General features: G+C 44.9%; 1 protein-coding gene across 7 annotated transcripts in view; it reads right to left on the reverse strand.

Moving 5' to 3' along the window:
* Positions 1–1,726: 1,726 nt before the first annotated feature.
* camkk1a (calcium/calmodulin-dependent protein kinase kinase 1, alpha a) overlaps positions 1,727–15,276 on the reverse strand; it is a 53,309-nt gene continuing 39,759 nt past the window's right edge. For 2 of the 7 annotated variants that reach the window (XM_061703356.1, XM_061703357.1), the window contains 10 exons: positions 15,115–15,203; positions 13,154–13,243; positions 12,824–13,023; positions 10,727–10,780; positions 10,540–10,613; positions 9,210–9,297; positions 5,730–5,858; positions 4,634–4,737; positions 3,525–3,572; positions 1,727–2,072 (listed from right to left, as the gene is read on the reverse strand). In XM_061703356.1, coding sequence (XP_061559340.1) covers positions 2,000–2,072; positions 3,525–3,572; positions 4,634–4,737; positions 5,730–5,858; positions 9,210–9,297; positions 10,540–10,613; positions 10,727–10,780; positions 12,824–13,023; positions 13,154–13,243; positions 15,115–15,203 — 949 coding nt within the window. In that variant the 3' untranslated portion in view covers positions 1,727–1,999. Of the gene's footprint in view, positions 2,073–3,524; positions 3,573–4,629; positions 4,738–5,729; positions 5,859–9,209; positions 9,298–10,539; positions 10,614–10,726; positions 10,781–12,823; positions 13,024–13,153; positions 13,244–15,114; positions 15,204–15,276 lie in introns of those variants that run through there. The other 5 variants (XM_061703359.1, XM_061703361.1, XM_061703358.1 and 2 more) reach the window with 4 other exon arrangements.

Below are 15,276 nucleotides of genomic sequence, written 5' to 3' on the forward strand. Positions count from 1 at the left end.
ATTTAGATGGGATGATTCACATCACTTCCAGCCATGTTATGGAGCGTAATTCAATTTTCGAGGGCTCAAAAGTTCGGGTGAGGATGCTATCACTTTGCGGCGAAACAAACAAAACCACGCTTGGGGTACCTTCTTTAAAATGAAGCACTCATGAGCGCAACATTAAAAGGCCCGGAAGCCGACAGGAGACGAGCGAAGCGGAGAAGGTCGCCGTATCGTTGTCCCAATCTCCAACTCGGAGACACCGTCACGAATGCAAATGCAGCGTGTCTACAACGAAAGCGACATTCATGTACAGGACTGCCGAACTTAAGACGTGGCCTGACAGAAGCAGATTTGGGGGGAAAATGAGGATGGAAGTAACAGCTCATGAGCCAAAGCACACCGCATCACGTGTTCCACATGCGGGAGGACGTTACGGCGACAAATGGAAGGAGGTCACTGTGACCGCTGCCATGGGTACCAGAACAAGATGGATTTTCAAGTATCCAGTGTTCTCCCGGGCCAGAACACTGAAAATCCCGTCGTTGAAAAGGTTTACAACTGCCTACGGATGCCTCAAGATGGTGGCAAAGCGCTACATGAAGCTCTTCAACTCACTTTGACCTAGTTCCTTCGTATCACGATGGCACCAAAGCATTCATTGAATCTCTTTAACGTACTTCAACATAGTTCCTTAGCATCAAGATGGTGGCAAAGCACTACATGAAGCTCTTCAACTCACTTTGACGTAGCTCCTCAGTATCACGATGGCACCAAAGCATTCATTGAATCTCTTTAACTGACTTCAACATAGTTCCTCAGCATCAAGATGGTGCCAAAGCACTACATGAAGCTCAATTCACTTTAACATAGTTCCTTGACATCAAGATGGCCCCCTTTTTACGTGATCACTTTCAAAGGTCTATAGTCGTTACTTTCTGAAGAAAGCGCCCGGGCTAAAGGGCGTCCATCCATCCAGTTCCTGAGCCGCTTCTCCTCACGCGGGCCGCGGGCGTGCCGGAGCCTATCCCAGCTATCTTCGGGCGGGAGGCGGGGTACGCCCTGAACCGGTCGCCAGCCAATCGCAGGGCACATACAAACAAACAAACCATTCGCACTCACATTCACACCTACGGGCAATTCAGACTTGTCAATGAACCTACCACGCATGTTTTGGGGATGTGGGAGGAAACCGCAGTGCCCGGAGAAAAGCCACGCAGGCACGGGGAGAACATGCAAACTCCACACAGGCGGGGCCGGGATTTGAACCCGCATCTGCCTCACACAAGTGTGAGGCAGATGCGCTAACCTGTCGGCCACCGTGGGCAGTGAATGCAATATAGAAATGCCAAAAATCTGATAGGACGATAGTGGGAATAACCTCAATAAGACCTTCAGACATCTTTGCACAATAATCAAGTAACCCATCATAGGTCCGAAATTAAAAAGCCCTGTCGTCCTCTGTAAGACAATATACAGCTCTGGAAAAAATTAGAAGACAAACACAAAAAAGAACATATTTTCACCAGTTTGCATTTTCTGCAAAATAAATGCTCTAAATGACAGTATTTGTTTTTACAAATTGGGGGTTATATCATCAGTAGTTTATAGACTAAAACAAAAATTTTAATTTTAAAAAATACATAGCAAAACCAGAGAAACTGATACATTTGCAGTGGTATTGTTGTCGTTGTTGTTGTTGTTTTCTAGAGCTGTAAACAGCACTTGATGCATTGAGAAAAAAAAAACCAAAAAAAAAACCTCCAGTCCAACATGGTGTTCAAACTCGAAGTCCTGGTCCTTTCCCCAGAACAGACCAACATACAAAGAGGAAATGAGTGGAATAGCGTTACTCTGAGGCCAACGCGAAGTGCAAACAAAAGCGAGCCCGAGTATAAAAAAGCAAAAATTGAATTCCCATGCCCGTTTGCTGTGTAGAACATGAAGTGACAAGCGCGCAATGGTTGAAGCAGAAGGAGGGGAAAAGAAGTTGAACTAAAACAAGCATCATTAAGACTCAAGAGGTGGGTTCATCTTCACGCAGGTCCTCGAGCTCTCCTTCCCTGGGTCCGTCACCTGTGCTGCTCTTTCTGGAAGAACCAACACAGAGAAGGGACAAATAAGAATGACTACCAAGACACAGGCGTATGCAGCAAGCGAAAGACTTCCCTTCAAGGATGAGCGTTAAATACACAAAGACTACATTGAGCAGCATTAAATGACAGCAGCAGCAGGAAAATGACAAGAAAGTCAAGAGGTGGGAAAAGGAGCAGCTGAATCGCCTCAAGAACGAGGCAAGCGGAGGCTGCTGCGGTGGATGTCGGACGGACTACATTCACCGGCCACGCCATTAGGTACACCTGCACCATCTCAAGAGCTCCATACAAAAGCAACGTCAAAAATGTTGTCGCATTTTCAAATTTCACAAGGGCACCCGCAGAGGTCGGACCTCTGCCAAGGCTTAAATATAAATATTTATTCCCGGTGAAATCGAGGCGATGATATAGGATCATACGTTGGGGAATTTCATCGCGTTATGATATACAGCTACACAATCATGTAGAAAAGTGCATTTATCTCAAATCAAACAGATTCATTAAATACTTGCAAAGGACCAATTCCTACCTAATTGTTTTTGGTAATATTACAATTTCTTCAAATATGGGTTTTCAGTTAGCTCCAAGCTATAATCATCAAAACAAGTAAATCATGAAATATTTCACTTTGTGCATCGTGAATCTATCTAAAATATATGGTTTAACTTTTCGAATTGAACGGTAATGATTTTTTCCCCTCCAATATTCTAATTTACGGACTCATTATAAGCAACTGAGAAATGTTCATTATTTAAGTGTGGTTTTCCACCCATTTTTAACAGGAAGAATAAAATCACAGATGCCTTTTATGCTTCATGTCTTGTATGACAGTCAGAGAGGCGGTTGAAGTGCACCGCATAGTGACGAGAGCGCTTTTCGTCATATTGCTGTGTCACGTGACGACTGAGTAGGTCAAAATATTAGAAACCCCTGAGTGGGATGCAGATTGGTCGTACGGCACGGCAAACGGCAGCCACAATAAGAAATACATCGTTGAACGTTTGCCGCTCTGACATCTTCGCTCACCACTGGGCATAATGTATTAATTACCTCAGCCGAGGGCAAATTAGGCAAGGTCTCACCTAGCTTACGGTACGTTTTGATCGACGTTTGTTGGCTGCTTGGTTAGTTCATTTATATACATGTATATTGTTAGCAAAATGAATACAGAATCAAAATGGCAACATGCATTCATAACATCTTATAGGGCATCTTCCGTGAACCAGAAAGTCGCCTTCTACTAATATACCGATGGACAAACAACGTGTTTTGGGGTTTTTTTTGTTAACAGTTCAGGATTTGTGGATGTTTGTGGCCTGCTGCTATGCCAGTTGTCTTTCTAAAAGCAGAATAGACAATACAGCTCTTCTTCTGGATCTCTTCTGGATTTTTGCAGGTGTACCCGATAACGTGTCTGGTGAGTACTCGTACGATGGCACGCGTTACCTGAGTGATGGGTGCAGTTTTAAAGCTGGCCGGCAAGGCCAAGAGTCCCTGCAGCAAAGTGGGGAAAAAAGACGGAAAAGCCATTTATGAAGAGAAAACCTCAGGAGCTGAAAAAAACGGTGGCTCGTGGAGGCGACCACTGACACCCTCTGTCACCGTTGTCTGAATGCGGAGAACCATATTTGCTGAAGGGCATCTTTGAATGCTCACCACCGTTTAATTCATTTCGTTCTTTCGGCTCGGAGACGTCACTTCTCAGGATTCCCATGGAATCGCAACTACTGTGTGCGGTTCATAATGACGCATCGAGAGTGCAGACACGGTGAATCGACCCAAGTTGCTTAGGTTTTATTTTGGGTTGTTTTCACGTGCTTCCGTTGGCTAGAAAGCCATCTGAGAAAGTGGTCGGTCTATAAGGGCACTTTTAAAATCTGAAAAGCTTTTCATCGGTGTCACCTCCTGTGGTTGAAAGCACAAAGCTGCATGCGAAGGCACCAAAGTCTGGCAACACAACATAAGGAAATACAGGTTTCTAATCCAATTACGAGTGAAGTTTCAAGTGTGACAGTATTTCATGCCCAACGGCCATTACTGCAAACACATTCGGATCAGAGAACCAGATTAGTGCAACATTACTGTGACAAGAATCTACACCACAACAATAGTTAATCTAGAAAGTGTGTGGGTCATATAACACGTGTTAAGAGATGCAGAAGCCTTCAGAAGAGCCACAGGTGCCCGTGCTACAGCCATTTCTTGGCTGTGATCCGACATACCCGGTGGGTCTGTAATTCTGTATCATGGTGTTATACTCCCAATCCTTGTGTCAATGATGTCTGACACCCGCACACAAAGAAGCCCTGATAAAAGCGGCAAAGCCCCACTGCATACAAATATAGGATGAATTATGGTGCTATGGTGACAAGACAAAGCAGCTAGAGCTGCGGCAGGGATGCGAGCTCGCCGAAGAGATAGGAGGAAAGTAGCGACGACAGCCTGAACCTCCAGCAACCTTAAATGTTGGACGAGCATTGGACTTTTGTGCTATTCATAAACAAAATAGGTCAGTGTGCTGGAGAGACCCGGACAAGTCTGAGGTCTGCACTTACATGAGGAGGCTGCTGGGTGCAGACATAGACCTCTCCTCCCTCCGACTCGGGCACTCAAATGGATTGCTGAAGGAGCGTTTCCTCAACATGGCTTTTACCAAGATCTATAACAGACACAACAAAAAAAACAAAAGTCAAACCTTTATAACAGCTTTTGGCTGGTTTTGCAATGACGTGTTGGCAGCAGGAACAGCATAGGACTAAAACAAGCGCGTACGGTTGTTACCACACTTTGGGCCAGATTTATTGAAAGTTGGCTGACTTGACTGCTCATGCAAACAGATGTGGAAGCTGATCCAGCGAAAGGCAAAATTGCCTCGTAGTTCATTTTGCGTGACTAGATGAAAATTGAAAAACGTGCAACAGTGATCGATCAAACCTGAAACGGATTGGCGCGGATGATTTGGCATCTTTAGGCGGGTGTACACTGGCACCGCTGTGTGTGTGTGTGTGTGTGTGTGTGTGGGGGGGGGGGGGGGAGGATCTTTTTTCACGTGTGTAATCAGTTTTGAAATGCTAGAAACAAAAATTCTTGCAACATATTGTCTATTCGGCAATGCACTTTGGGAGCTTTTGGAAGAACCTTTTTGAAGCCAGTCAGTCACCAATGACTTTGCGTCTTGGTCATTTCAGCGGACAGTGGCAATTGCCTCAGTTTTTCCGGTGTTTCAATATAATATATCATAATATATCCCCTTTACGTTGCACTGCAGGTGAAATACAGCATTTCACACCCACTGTGACAATGATTAGTATTATTACAACAGAAATGTGCACAATCTCTCATACAGTACTGTAATTAGAAGACTTTCAGAATGAAAAACATCCATCCGTCCATTTGCTGTACCATGTTATAGTAAATTTAGTCAGTGTAAGCCCTGCTAACAATTACCGTGCACCGACTTAACATTCATTCACACGTAGGTTTCAGCTGATTGATCTAGAAGATTTCCTACCACTACATCTATCAAGGATTACGAAGTTGCATCTTACAACAAAAGCCTTCGCCCACAAAGAGAAAAAAAAATGATCGTGAATATTTGACTTGCCCATTTGTGGGTTAAATATGTGATGATGAAAATAGAGCGTTAATTACCACAGCAGAAAGGCTGGGAACAAACTTGACCGAGTTCTTGATGTCTTCTTCTGTCACCTCCACCACAGAGCAGTGCTCCTCCTCCAGAGGCAGGGGGTCAGTGCCCCCCCGAGTCACCCATTGGTCCACCTAAACACAGACATACACTACGCATTTCACGGCAGTAAGAGCAACCTATGCTGCAATCGGTCAGCAAAAAAGGAAGCTGATATCCAATTAGGTAATTACCCAGTAGTGCTTGGCAAGCACAAAGCAGACAATCCAAGGATATTCCCCCCCAAAAAACAAAAAAACAAACCCACATTTAATGAAACTGTGTGGAAGGAGGCATGAGCACCAAGCAAGAAACTGTTAAATTCAAGTGAGAAAAATGGAAAATAATAATAAAAAGAATTAAATACATAAAAAATGAAGATAAATGATACATATTTTAGGGGCTTGTCCTTCAAGACCCCAAGATGTCGGTGCTGCGGGGAGCCATGCCTCTTCATCACTCACCTCGCACATACTCGCACCGTCACATCTGGGCACACACACACACACACACATATCCGGGGGTTCCTGGGGGGCCGGTATGGGGTTGGGAGGGTGCGGGTGTCGGTCCGGGTTTCAGTACGTCAGTGCTGTTTCTCGGTCCGGGCGCCCTGCCCCTCCGCCCCGAATGCATAACACACACGCATCCCCATTTCTTTTAATGCACCACATACACGCATCTCTGGGGGGAGGTGGGTCTTGGGTAGGGGGGGGATTTGGCTGTTCGGCAGCAGTGCCTGGCAGACACCCCGCCACACTGGACTTATCCTTATTTTAATGCAGCACACCACTCGGGTGGGGGGCACTGATACACGGGGTAAGGGCAATGACTGCCAGTCGGGGACCCGGCAGTCATAGTAACGGGGGGGGGGGGGGGGGGGTTCACTAGCTTCGGGGTGGTGCTCCTGAGGCCGGATGACTGCTTGGCGTTAGGGCTCCCCTCTCAGGCCCCGCGGCTGCTCCCTGGGACTGGTTGCATGGTGGGCGCTGCGGGTCGGGAGGGGCATCTTGCTCTCCTGGGGGTGGGGGAGTGGAGGTGAGGGTGGGATAGCGGGGCACGTGGGGCGGTGGGGTTGTCGGCCGGGGGGCTGGCATTGGATCCCCGCGGCCTCCTCCGGGTGGCCGGTTGTCGTGGCGCCTCGGTGGGGCCGGGAGACCGCCCCGGGTCCCGAGGTGCGGGGCGTGTCCCGTCCACCGGGCTGCTCTCGGGTGGACTCCTGGGCCCGATCCCGCCTCTCGATTGATTGGGTGGGGTCCTCAGGGCCAAGCAATTACAGGACACTTTTGTCAGTCATTGCGTATGCGAAACGGTGTCAATTCACTTTTTGCGCTGGGTGCGGGGCCACTCACTTATTGCGACAAATAACTCATGAATATGCAAATTGCTCGGGTATCCCCTGACTCACACGCTCATCCTATAGACGTTTGTAATTTACATAGCCACTCCCACCACACTTCAGTTGTACAGCGGGGTTCACGACCCTTGACCTGCATACTTTCCCCACTTGTCCTTGTCTTGTCCTTCCCTCACAAGGTGTAGCACTACTGCCCCCTACAACACTCATATGAAATGTGTCAGTGTTCTAGAAAAATAAGGATTTACTTTTCTCATCTAGTTTACAGTTAGTGCTTTGCCTTTTGTCTTCTTTTCTCACTCTCCTCTAGAAACTTGACTCTGATCCTCAATAAATATCCATTATAACACCAAGAACCATAGCAGCAGCTTCAAAAGTCCACTGTGACACAGTAAGGCTGTTCCGGCATAAAAGGGATACAGATCCTCCATTCTGCTGAACCTAACAGCCGAACAGGACGGGACAAAAAAAAAAAAGAATAAATAAAAGACCCCAAGATGGATGGACGGATGAAGACAAATATTGAACCTCAACCAATAGACATACAGTCCGTGAACTACAACAACCGACAGAAGAGTGACATTTTTAACCAAGTGCAATTGTAGGACTAAAAAGACATTTCCAACGTTTGTGACCCAAGAATGCTAATGTTAAAAACTGTAACAACAAAGCAATCCATTTTTAATCAGGGCCGATTTCAAGTCTGCTCAGGCATAATTTGCCATGGATGTCGGGAAAAAGGGCCAACAGGCAGCACCCACTGGTCACACAATAGTTGGACGAATTCCTGGTGCATCTGAAATGGACACTGATGATATAGTGGGGGAACCAGAGTTATGATTGGACTTCCCAGTCTCCGAGCCGTTTACCCCTCACTGTGCCTGTGCCAGAAAAGTGGGAACAATTGGCTAAAATCATGTTCAAATGGCGCTACGGTATAGTAGGTTATGGCTGTTTCTGTTTTTGAGTTTTTGGCATACACCGCTAAACATAAATGAGTACACTCTCTTTGAAAAGCAAAACTTTCTCAGCAAATACAGGAACAATTCTCAGAATTTTCATGCAAACTAGACTTATCTGAGGTTAAATTCTTGTGAATTATAATTTTTTTTAATGTGTACTCATTTTGCAATATTAATTTGTCTGGGAAAAAAAAAAAAGACCATTTGGCCACTAACAATAACAACTCATCGTGCTCGAAAATCAGTGATCTACCGGTACAAGTATGGGGCAGATACAAAGTCAGTCAGAGAATATGGTCTGGATTCTGCAGTCTATGCACATATTCTAGATGGACTTTTAAAATGTAGTCCTGGTCTGGATCCTTGTCTAAAGACAGAGACAATTTGTCAGTCCGTGACTGTATATAACAAGCTCCATAACAAATGTCACTAAGACGGATGACGAATATTATATACTGTTTATGGTTTCACATTTCTGTATTTGCTCCAGAATATATTCGTGCTGTTTGGACACACAGGAATTCTCTGCACCTTGTACTGGATTTATTGGGATTATAAATCCTTCATCTAGTAGTGTTTACAAACTATTCAAATCAGTGAACATGGAAAAAGTTAAAACTGTAAAATCATAACTGTCGGGTAATGTAACGGTATTCCTAAATTTCACCTGAGCTAACATCTACCTGTACAGAGGCTTAAATTAAACCTAAAAAGCACTTTATAGAGGTTCAGATACATCGAGCTATAACGAGGACTGCATGTCCTTCACAACTGCAAACAACTAATCTAAATAAATGCATGCACCAGCAATGTACAAAAGGGAACGTATGCATCATGTCAGCCCAATGATCTCTTGCTCCACAAACACAAGAAGAATCTCTCCCGGGACGATGACTCATTGACAAATGATTTAATTGTAGCTGGGAGACATAAAGAGGAACGGGAAGGCCATCCTCTTGATACTGGATCTCTCTGCCTCTCATACCCCGGTGCTTCGTTTGTGCCTAGTCCTCCACTGGGACTCACAGGTTCCATCATGCCCTGCAGCATGTTGAGCAAATCTGGACAGTTCTAGTGTGCCGCATGCCCACGGAGTCCATTTAACATTTGCCGTTTTCCCTCTGTGTTACCTTGATCTCAGAGATGGTGATTCGGGAGTCTGGGTTCTTGTCCAACATTCGCAAGATCAGAGTCCGCAACTCCTCGTTCATTTTTGGTCTGAAAGGAAACAAGATAATGACACTGGAGGCAACTATTGGAAAGACGGATTTGATCAGGACACAGTCCTCGCCCTCCAACTTAATCCACCGCGTTGTTTCACACTGTAATGGAACGTGTACAACATTTCACGGTCACACACGGCGTGCAATGAACTCGTTTGTGCCCCGTCCCGTATGCAAGACAACTACAAAACTGAAGTTAAGGGAATGGTCTCTGTTTTGGTTACTTTAGAAGAAGAATGTAGATTCATGTCGAATAGTTGCTGGCTGTGTGTTGATCGATTGGTACATAAGAGTGAATACAAAAAAAAAAAAAGACTGACTCTTGAGAAGACTACACTGACCAAACCAGACTGTAATGAACAGGAACCCCAGACAGCGTACAGCCGACCAGCCTTGTAACTATTTGCGTGATCGCTCACAAAACTAGCTGCTAACGCTAATGATTCCCACAATCCAATGGGGATTTATTTTTTATTTTTTTGTGTGTCTGATAATTAATAGAAGTTCTTCTCCAGCCTGTGCTAATCTTTCCCATGGTGAGGTGCTGATTTGACAGCTTGAATGGATAATGTGGAACGAGGTATACTGTGAGGAATGTTGTTGTAAACAATTCAATCATTGGATTCTTAAAAGCTGAGCTGACTGCGAGGGACCGTGAAGTCAGTAAAAGCTGTCGTAGACATTTTGTCCTTCTCAAATGTTCCAGTGATGAGCTCAATTAAGTGTTGTCGGTGTTCAGACATACTTGAAACCAGCACAGTGACAGAATTGTAATTCCTTATGAAAGGACATTTGCATGTTGCCGTGCAATAGGCCGCCTCATTTGCTGTAGACCCGAGCGATAAGAAACCAATTAATTCTGGCAATGTGATGCCTCCATTAATCACCATGAGGTAGTGTGTTAACGTGTTTGGGAGAAGGTTTAATATGAAGTTACTTCATCAGTTTGCCCCGTCAACCTGTCTATATCTCACTTCCATGTCCTGCCATATGTGTGTTCATTAAAAAGGCAAAAGGAAGAAAGGTTTGCGCATTCCCAATCCGCTGATGTCCCCGTTTGCCTTTTCAGTGGTTGTTTTGATCACACGCAGGTGACATTTAGTGCATGCTGGCAGTGCACCGACGTGTTTGTGTCTGCGATGCAGACAAAATGAGTGGCAAATGGTGAACTGGAGGTGGCTGGGTCTGTCTCTTTTTAATGGGGTGGCGGTGTGGAGGCGCAACGCGGGGAACTTACATTTCTGGGAAATCCACAGGTTTCGTCCTTATCTTATTGTGCAAAGCCAATATGTACTCGTCTATGAATGGGCACTGGAGGCAGGGCACAGAAAACAATGGATAAACACAACAAAGGTATACTCAACTACTCTGTCGGGTACAAATATTGTTATCGAAGCAAGTCAAGAACAAAGATGTAAACTTGCCTTTCCAAAGATGAAACAGTAGAGAGTGACTCCCATGGCCCAAACATCCAGTGCCTTAAGAAAGTTAAATATAGCAAAGCAAATGACCAATTAGTAGCGAGTTAAGTTATGAAATTGATGCCTATATGGCCACAGTGAGCTCGAGTATCTTGAATCAGCTGTTATTCAGTTTTCAATGGGTTCTTCATCTCCATCCATTTTCTGAGCCGCTTCTCCTCACGAGGGTCGCGGGCGTGCTGGAGCCCATCCCAGCTATCGTCGGGCAGGAGGCGGGGTACACCCTGAACTGGTCGCCCGTTCGCACTCACATTCACACCTACGGGCAATTTAGAGTTGTCAACGAACCTACCGTGCATGTTTTTGGGATGTGGGAGGAAAGCGGAGTGCCCGGAGAAAACCCCCGCAGGCACGGGGTGAACATGCAAACTCCACACAGACGGGGCCGGGGATTGAACCCCGGACCTCGGAACTGTGAGGCAGACGCTCTAACCAGTCGTCCACCGTGCCGCTCGATTCAGTTCAATTCATTGAAATTAATTCAACGTAACCTGTGCATTCAGACACATGAAAGTAGTAAGATCTGTGCATAATTGCGAGCTGTAGAGTGTTTAAAAAAATATTTTTTAAAAATATTTTTTTAAATACATAGTTGCATACAGTATGTGAGGCCTTTTTTCTTTCTTTTACCGAGAGTAAAATGGGGTACAGAATGAGGGGACAATTTTGGAATATCGTGGTAAAACATTGAGATGATATTAGATTGAGGGAACTATGTAGCTCAGCCTCTGATATGAAAAAAAAAAAAGCTATCGGAGCCTGGGTGCCATGTGACTGACTTGGTCCAATGGTCTTATGCATCAAAAGCACTGAAAAATAAAAAGTGAGCGATATGATGAGAGATTTCCACGTTGGACACAAAAAGCATACTCGTAAGATGCATACTTGAAGGGGAACTAAACCCAACATTTTTTGAATGCAAAAATACATTGTATGTGCCAGCACTAGTCAAAACATGGTACTCTTGTGAATTAGAACCGTTTACATGCAAATGGAAACAATTTTCTCAAGCAGCAAGCATTTTGAAACGGTCATTATCATCGAATGTTGGTTATTGTGCTGGTAGTTTGCAGTAGTGTCGAACTGCACTGCTTCATACTGAGAGGCGTTTACAAGAATATAAGAGGGGCTTTTTCTCAAATTGGATCAGAGTAGATGGTATTGTTGTACTGTATGAGTAAATTAATTTGACGATGGCAGTTATTCTCTAACATCATCATCATGTTTGATCATTGCAACAGAAAAAGGAGAGATGATTAAGAACCTTTGATTTTATATCAGTGCAGCAGGCCAGCGAAGATCTAAACCAGGAATGAATCTCTGTTGAAACATCTGTGTATGGGGTTTGCATGTCCGTTTGTGCTTGTGTGGGTTTTCTCCATGTACTATGGCTTCCTCCCACATTGTAAAAACATGTTAGGTTACTTGAAGACTGCCCCAATTTGATTGAATATGTATATTTCTGCGGGGAAATGACAAGAAAATGGCAAAAGACTAGCGTTAGAAATATTAATTAAAAAACTATTTCATTGTTTTTCAAAAATATTTTCATTATTTTAACAAAAACAATGTTTTCACCTTTCAATCTCCAGCATACTCTAGAGCAAGGCTGTCAATCTCTTTTATTTATTTGTTATTTTTTCATCATGGGCCACATACCGTAGTGATGGGTTCCCTCAGAGGGCCCTTATGACCACCGATAATCATTATTCAATTATAATCACCTAATCATATCTACAACTGCCCCTGCGGCTCTTCCTTATTATATCTAATTTTAACAAACTGAATTTGAAATCAGAAATAAGGGAAAATAGTGACAACCAAATATAAAGAGCATGGATCAATTCTTGTAAGAAAGGGACATGGCGGACAAAAAAAAGTTTAGAATATCTGTCAAAAGTGAAGACACATTTTGACTTTGGTACAGGTTTGGTGCCAAAATAATAATAAATCCTTTTAGCAAAATATGTAACTCAAAACTTGGACGTGTACTGTATGTATTATGTATGCAAGCATCCATCCATCATGAAGCCAACTCACTTTTCCACTGAAGCTCTTGCGTTTGTCTGACAAGGTCTCGGGCGCCATGAATGCAGGAGTACCAGCTGTGCCGGACAGCAAAGCGTCTTTGCCCTCAAACTGGTTGCTCACTCCAAAATCTGCAATCTTTACATGGCCGTCGTCCCCCAGTAACAAATTCGAAGGCTTGATGTCCCGGTGTACAATTTTCTGGTAGTGCACTGTGGAGATACAAGTTAGTGGTCTAAATATCAAACAGCCAAAACTACTTTTGGCCACCTCATCTGGCTCCTCTTGATGTGGAGGAGCAGCGGCTCGACTGAGATCCTCCCGGATGACCGAGCTTCTCACCCGTTCTCGAAGGAAGAGCCCGGACACACTGCGGAGGAGTATCTTGTATCCGGATCTTGTTCTTTCGGTCACGACCCACACCAGGTGAGTCTAGGAAAACAGATCGACCGGTAAATCGAGAGCTTCGCCTTTCGGCTTAGCGCCTTCTTCACCACAACGGACCGATACAACGTCCGCATCACTGCAGACGCCGCACCGATCCGCCTGTCGATCTCCCGTTCCATTCTTCCCTCAGTCGTGAACAAGACCCCAAGATACTTGAACTCCTCCACTTGGGCAGGAGCTCATCTTCGACTCGGAGAGGGCACGCCGCCCTTTTCCGACTGAGGACCACGGTCTTAAGATTTGGAGGTGCCGATTCTCATTCCAGCCGCTTCACACTCGGCTGCGAACCGCTCCAGTGAGAGTTGGAGATCACGGCTTGATGAAGCCAACAGAACCACATCGTCTGCAAAAAGCAGAGATGCAATACTGAGGCCGCCAAACCGGACCCCCTCCACGCCTCGGCTGCGCCTAGAAATTCTGTCCATAAAAGTTAGGAACAGAATCGGTGACAAAGGGCAGCCTTGGTGGAGTCCAACCCTCACCGGAAACGAGTCCGACTTACTGCCGGCAATGCGGAGGGACACGGTCGAACGTCTTCTTCGAGTCCAGAAAACACATGTAGACCTGTTGGGCGAACTCCCATGCACCCTCGAGGACCCTGCCGAGGGTGTAGAGCTGGTCAACTGCTCCATGGCCAGGACGAAAACCCCACTGCTCCTCCTGGAGCTGAGATTCGACTTCCCGACGGACCCTCCTCTCCAGCACCCCTGAATAGACCTTACCAGGGAGGCTGAGCAGTGTGATCCCCCTGTAGTTGGAACACACCCTCGGGTCCTCCTCCTTAACTTAAAAATGTCTTTTTAAAATTTTTTCCTATGTGCAAAATTACCGTACTTTTTTGTGCTCCTCCCAGGTTGCAATATTCAGCGGTTGTATTGACAATGAATAAAGGTGTACAGAAACAAAATGTACTGTATCTCATCACTAGCATCTTGAAAAGCTTCCGGTAGTTTTCTGTGGGTGCAATATGTTTTCAAGCACAAGGCTCAGACACTCCAAGTCAAGAGCTAGTGCTGACTTCCTGTGCAGGGATTTTCTTACAAATACCACTTACCCAATAAGTCCTAGCCCACTTCACTTAATGGGTAAAGTGGTACTTCCTTGTCTGATGAGGTCTCAAACAAAGCAATCGCCTTAATTAAAGAAGCTACAGCAAATCACGCATCATAAGCACCATCCATCCAGGCGTTGATGATCTGTACTGCTTATTATAGTTACATCCAAATTACAACATAAATAGAAGCACTTCGTTCAACAAACAAGAGATTCTATGAAAGCATTCTGATTGCTATGGGCATTTGAAGATGTGTCCAAATGGAGAATTCAATACAATCTAAGATTTTGAAGGGATTAATTAATCATTGTCAACAAAATACAGCACTTAACGGTTTTTTCCAATCAGAGGAACCTGGTTCAGCTAGCCTGCTGAAGAGCCCTTCAACATGAGATGTTATCTTTTTTTCCGAGGACTCTCTGCAGACTTCTCTGAACGCTGCAATGGAGAGACAGTATTGATTGGTAATCATTAGGACTGAAGCCTTGTGAAACCAATCTACTGCAGCCAATGAGGGCATGTCTAAAGAAACATTTTTTTCGAGGCATACATTGTAGGTATTGATGAGGTTGAAAGCAGACAAACTGCCTGAGAAAAGGGTCCTCAACACTCTGGCCTTATGGTACAGTACGTCCCTTTCGTTGGAAAATGAAATATACTTTGGAAAAAATGTCCTGTTAGGTCGCGAGAAGACAATGGTCTTAATAAAGCACAATCAAATGTCGGAATAGTTCATTAGTTAATTTGGTTTCTATTGCACTAACTGGCCCCCTTACGAAGCCTCCATGTGAGGGATACTTACAGTACTCTATGCCAAGGATGACGTCTCGGAAGTATAACCTTGCCTGCTCCCCTGACAAGGGATTGTCTGTGGGGACTTCCATCACTGGCCTGCAAATGGAAAGCGCACACAATATTTCAGAGACTTTGACATATCAGATGCACACTAACATGCTAATTAGCA

This window comes from Phycodurus eques, chromosome 17 (assembly GCF_024500275.1).
Source record: "Phycodurus eques isolate BA_2022a chromosome 17, UOR_Pequ_1.1, whole genome shotgun sequence".
Lineage (NCBI taxonomy): Eukaryota > Metazoa > Chordata > Actinopteri > Syngnathiformes > Syngnathidae > Phycodurus > Phycodurus eques.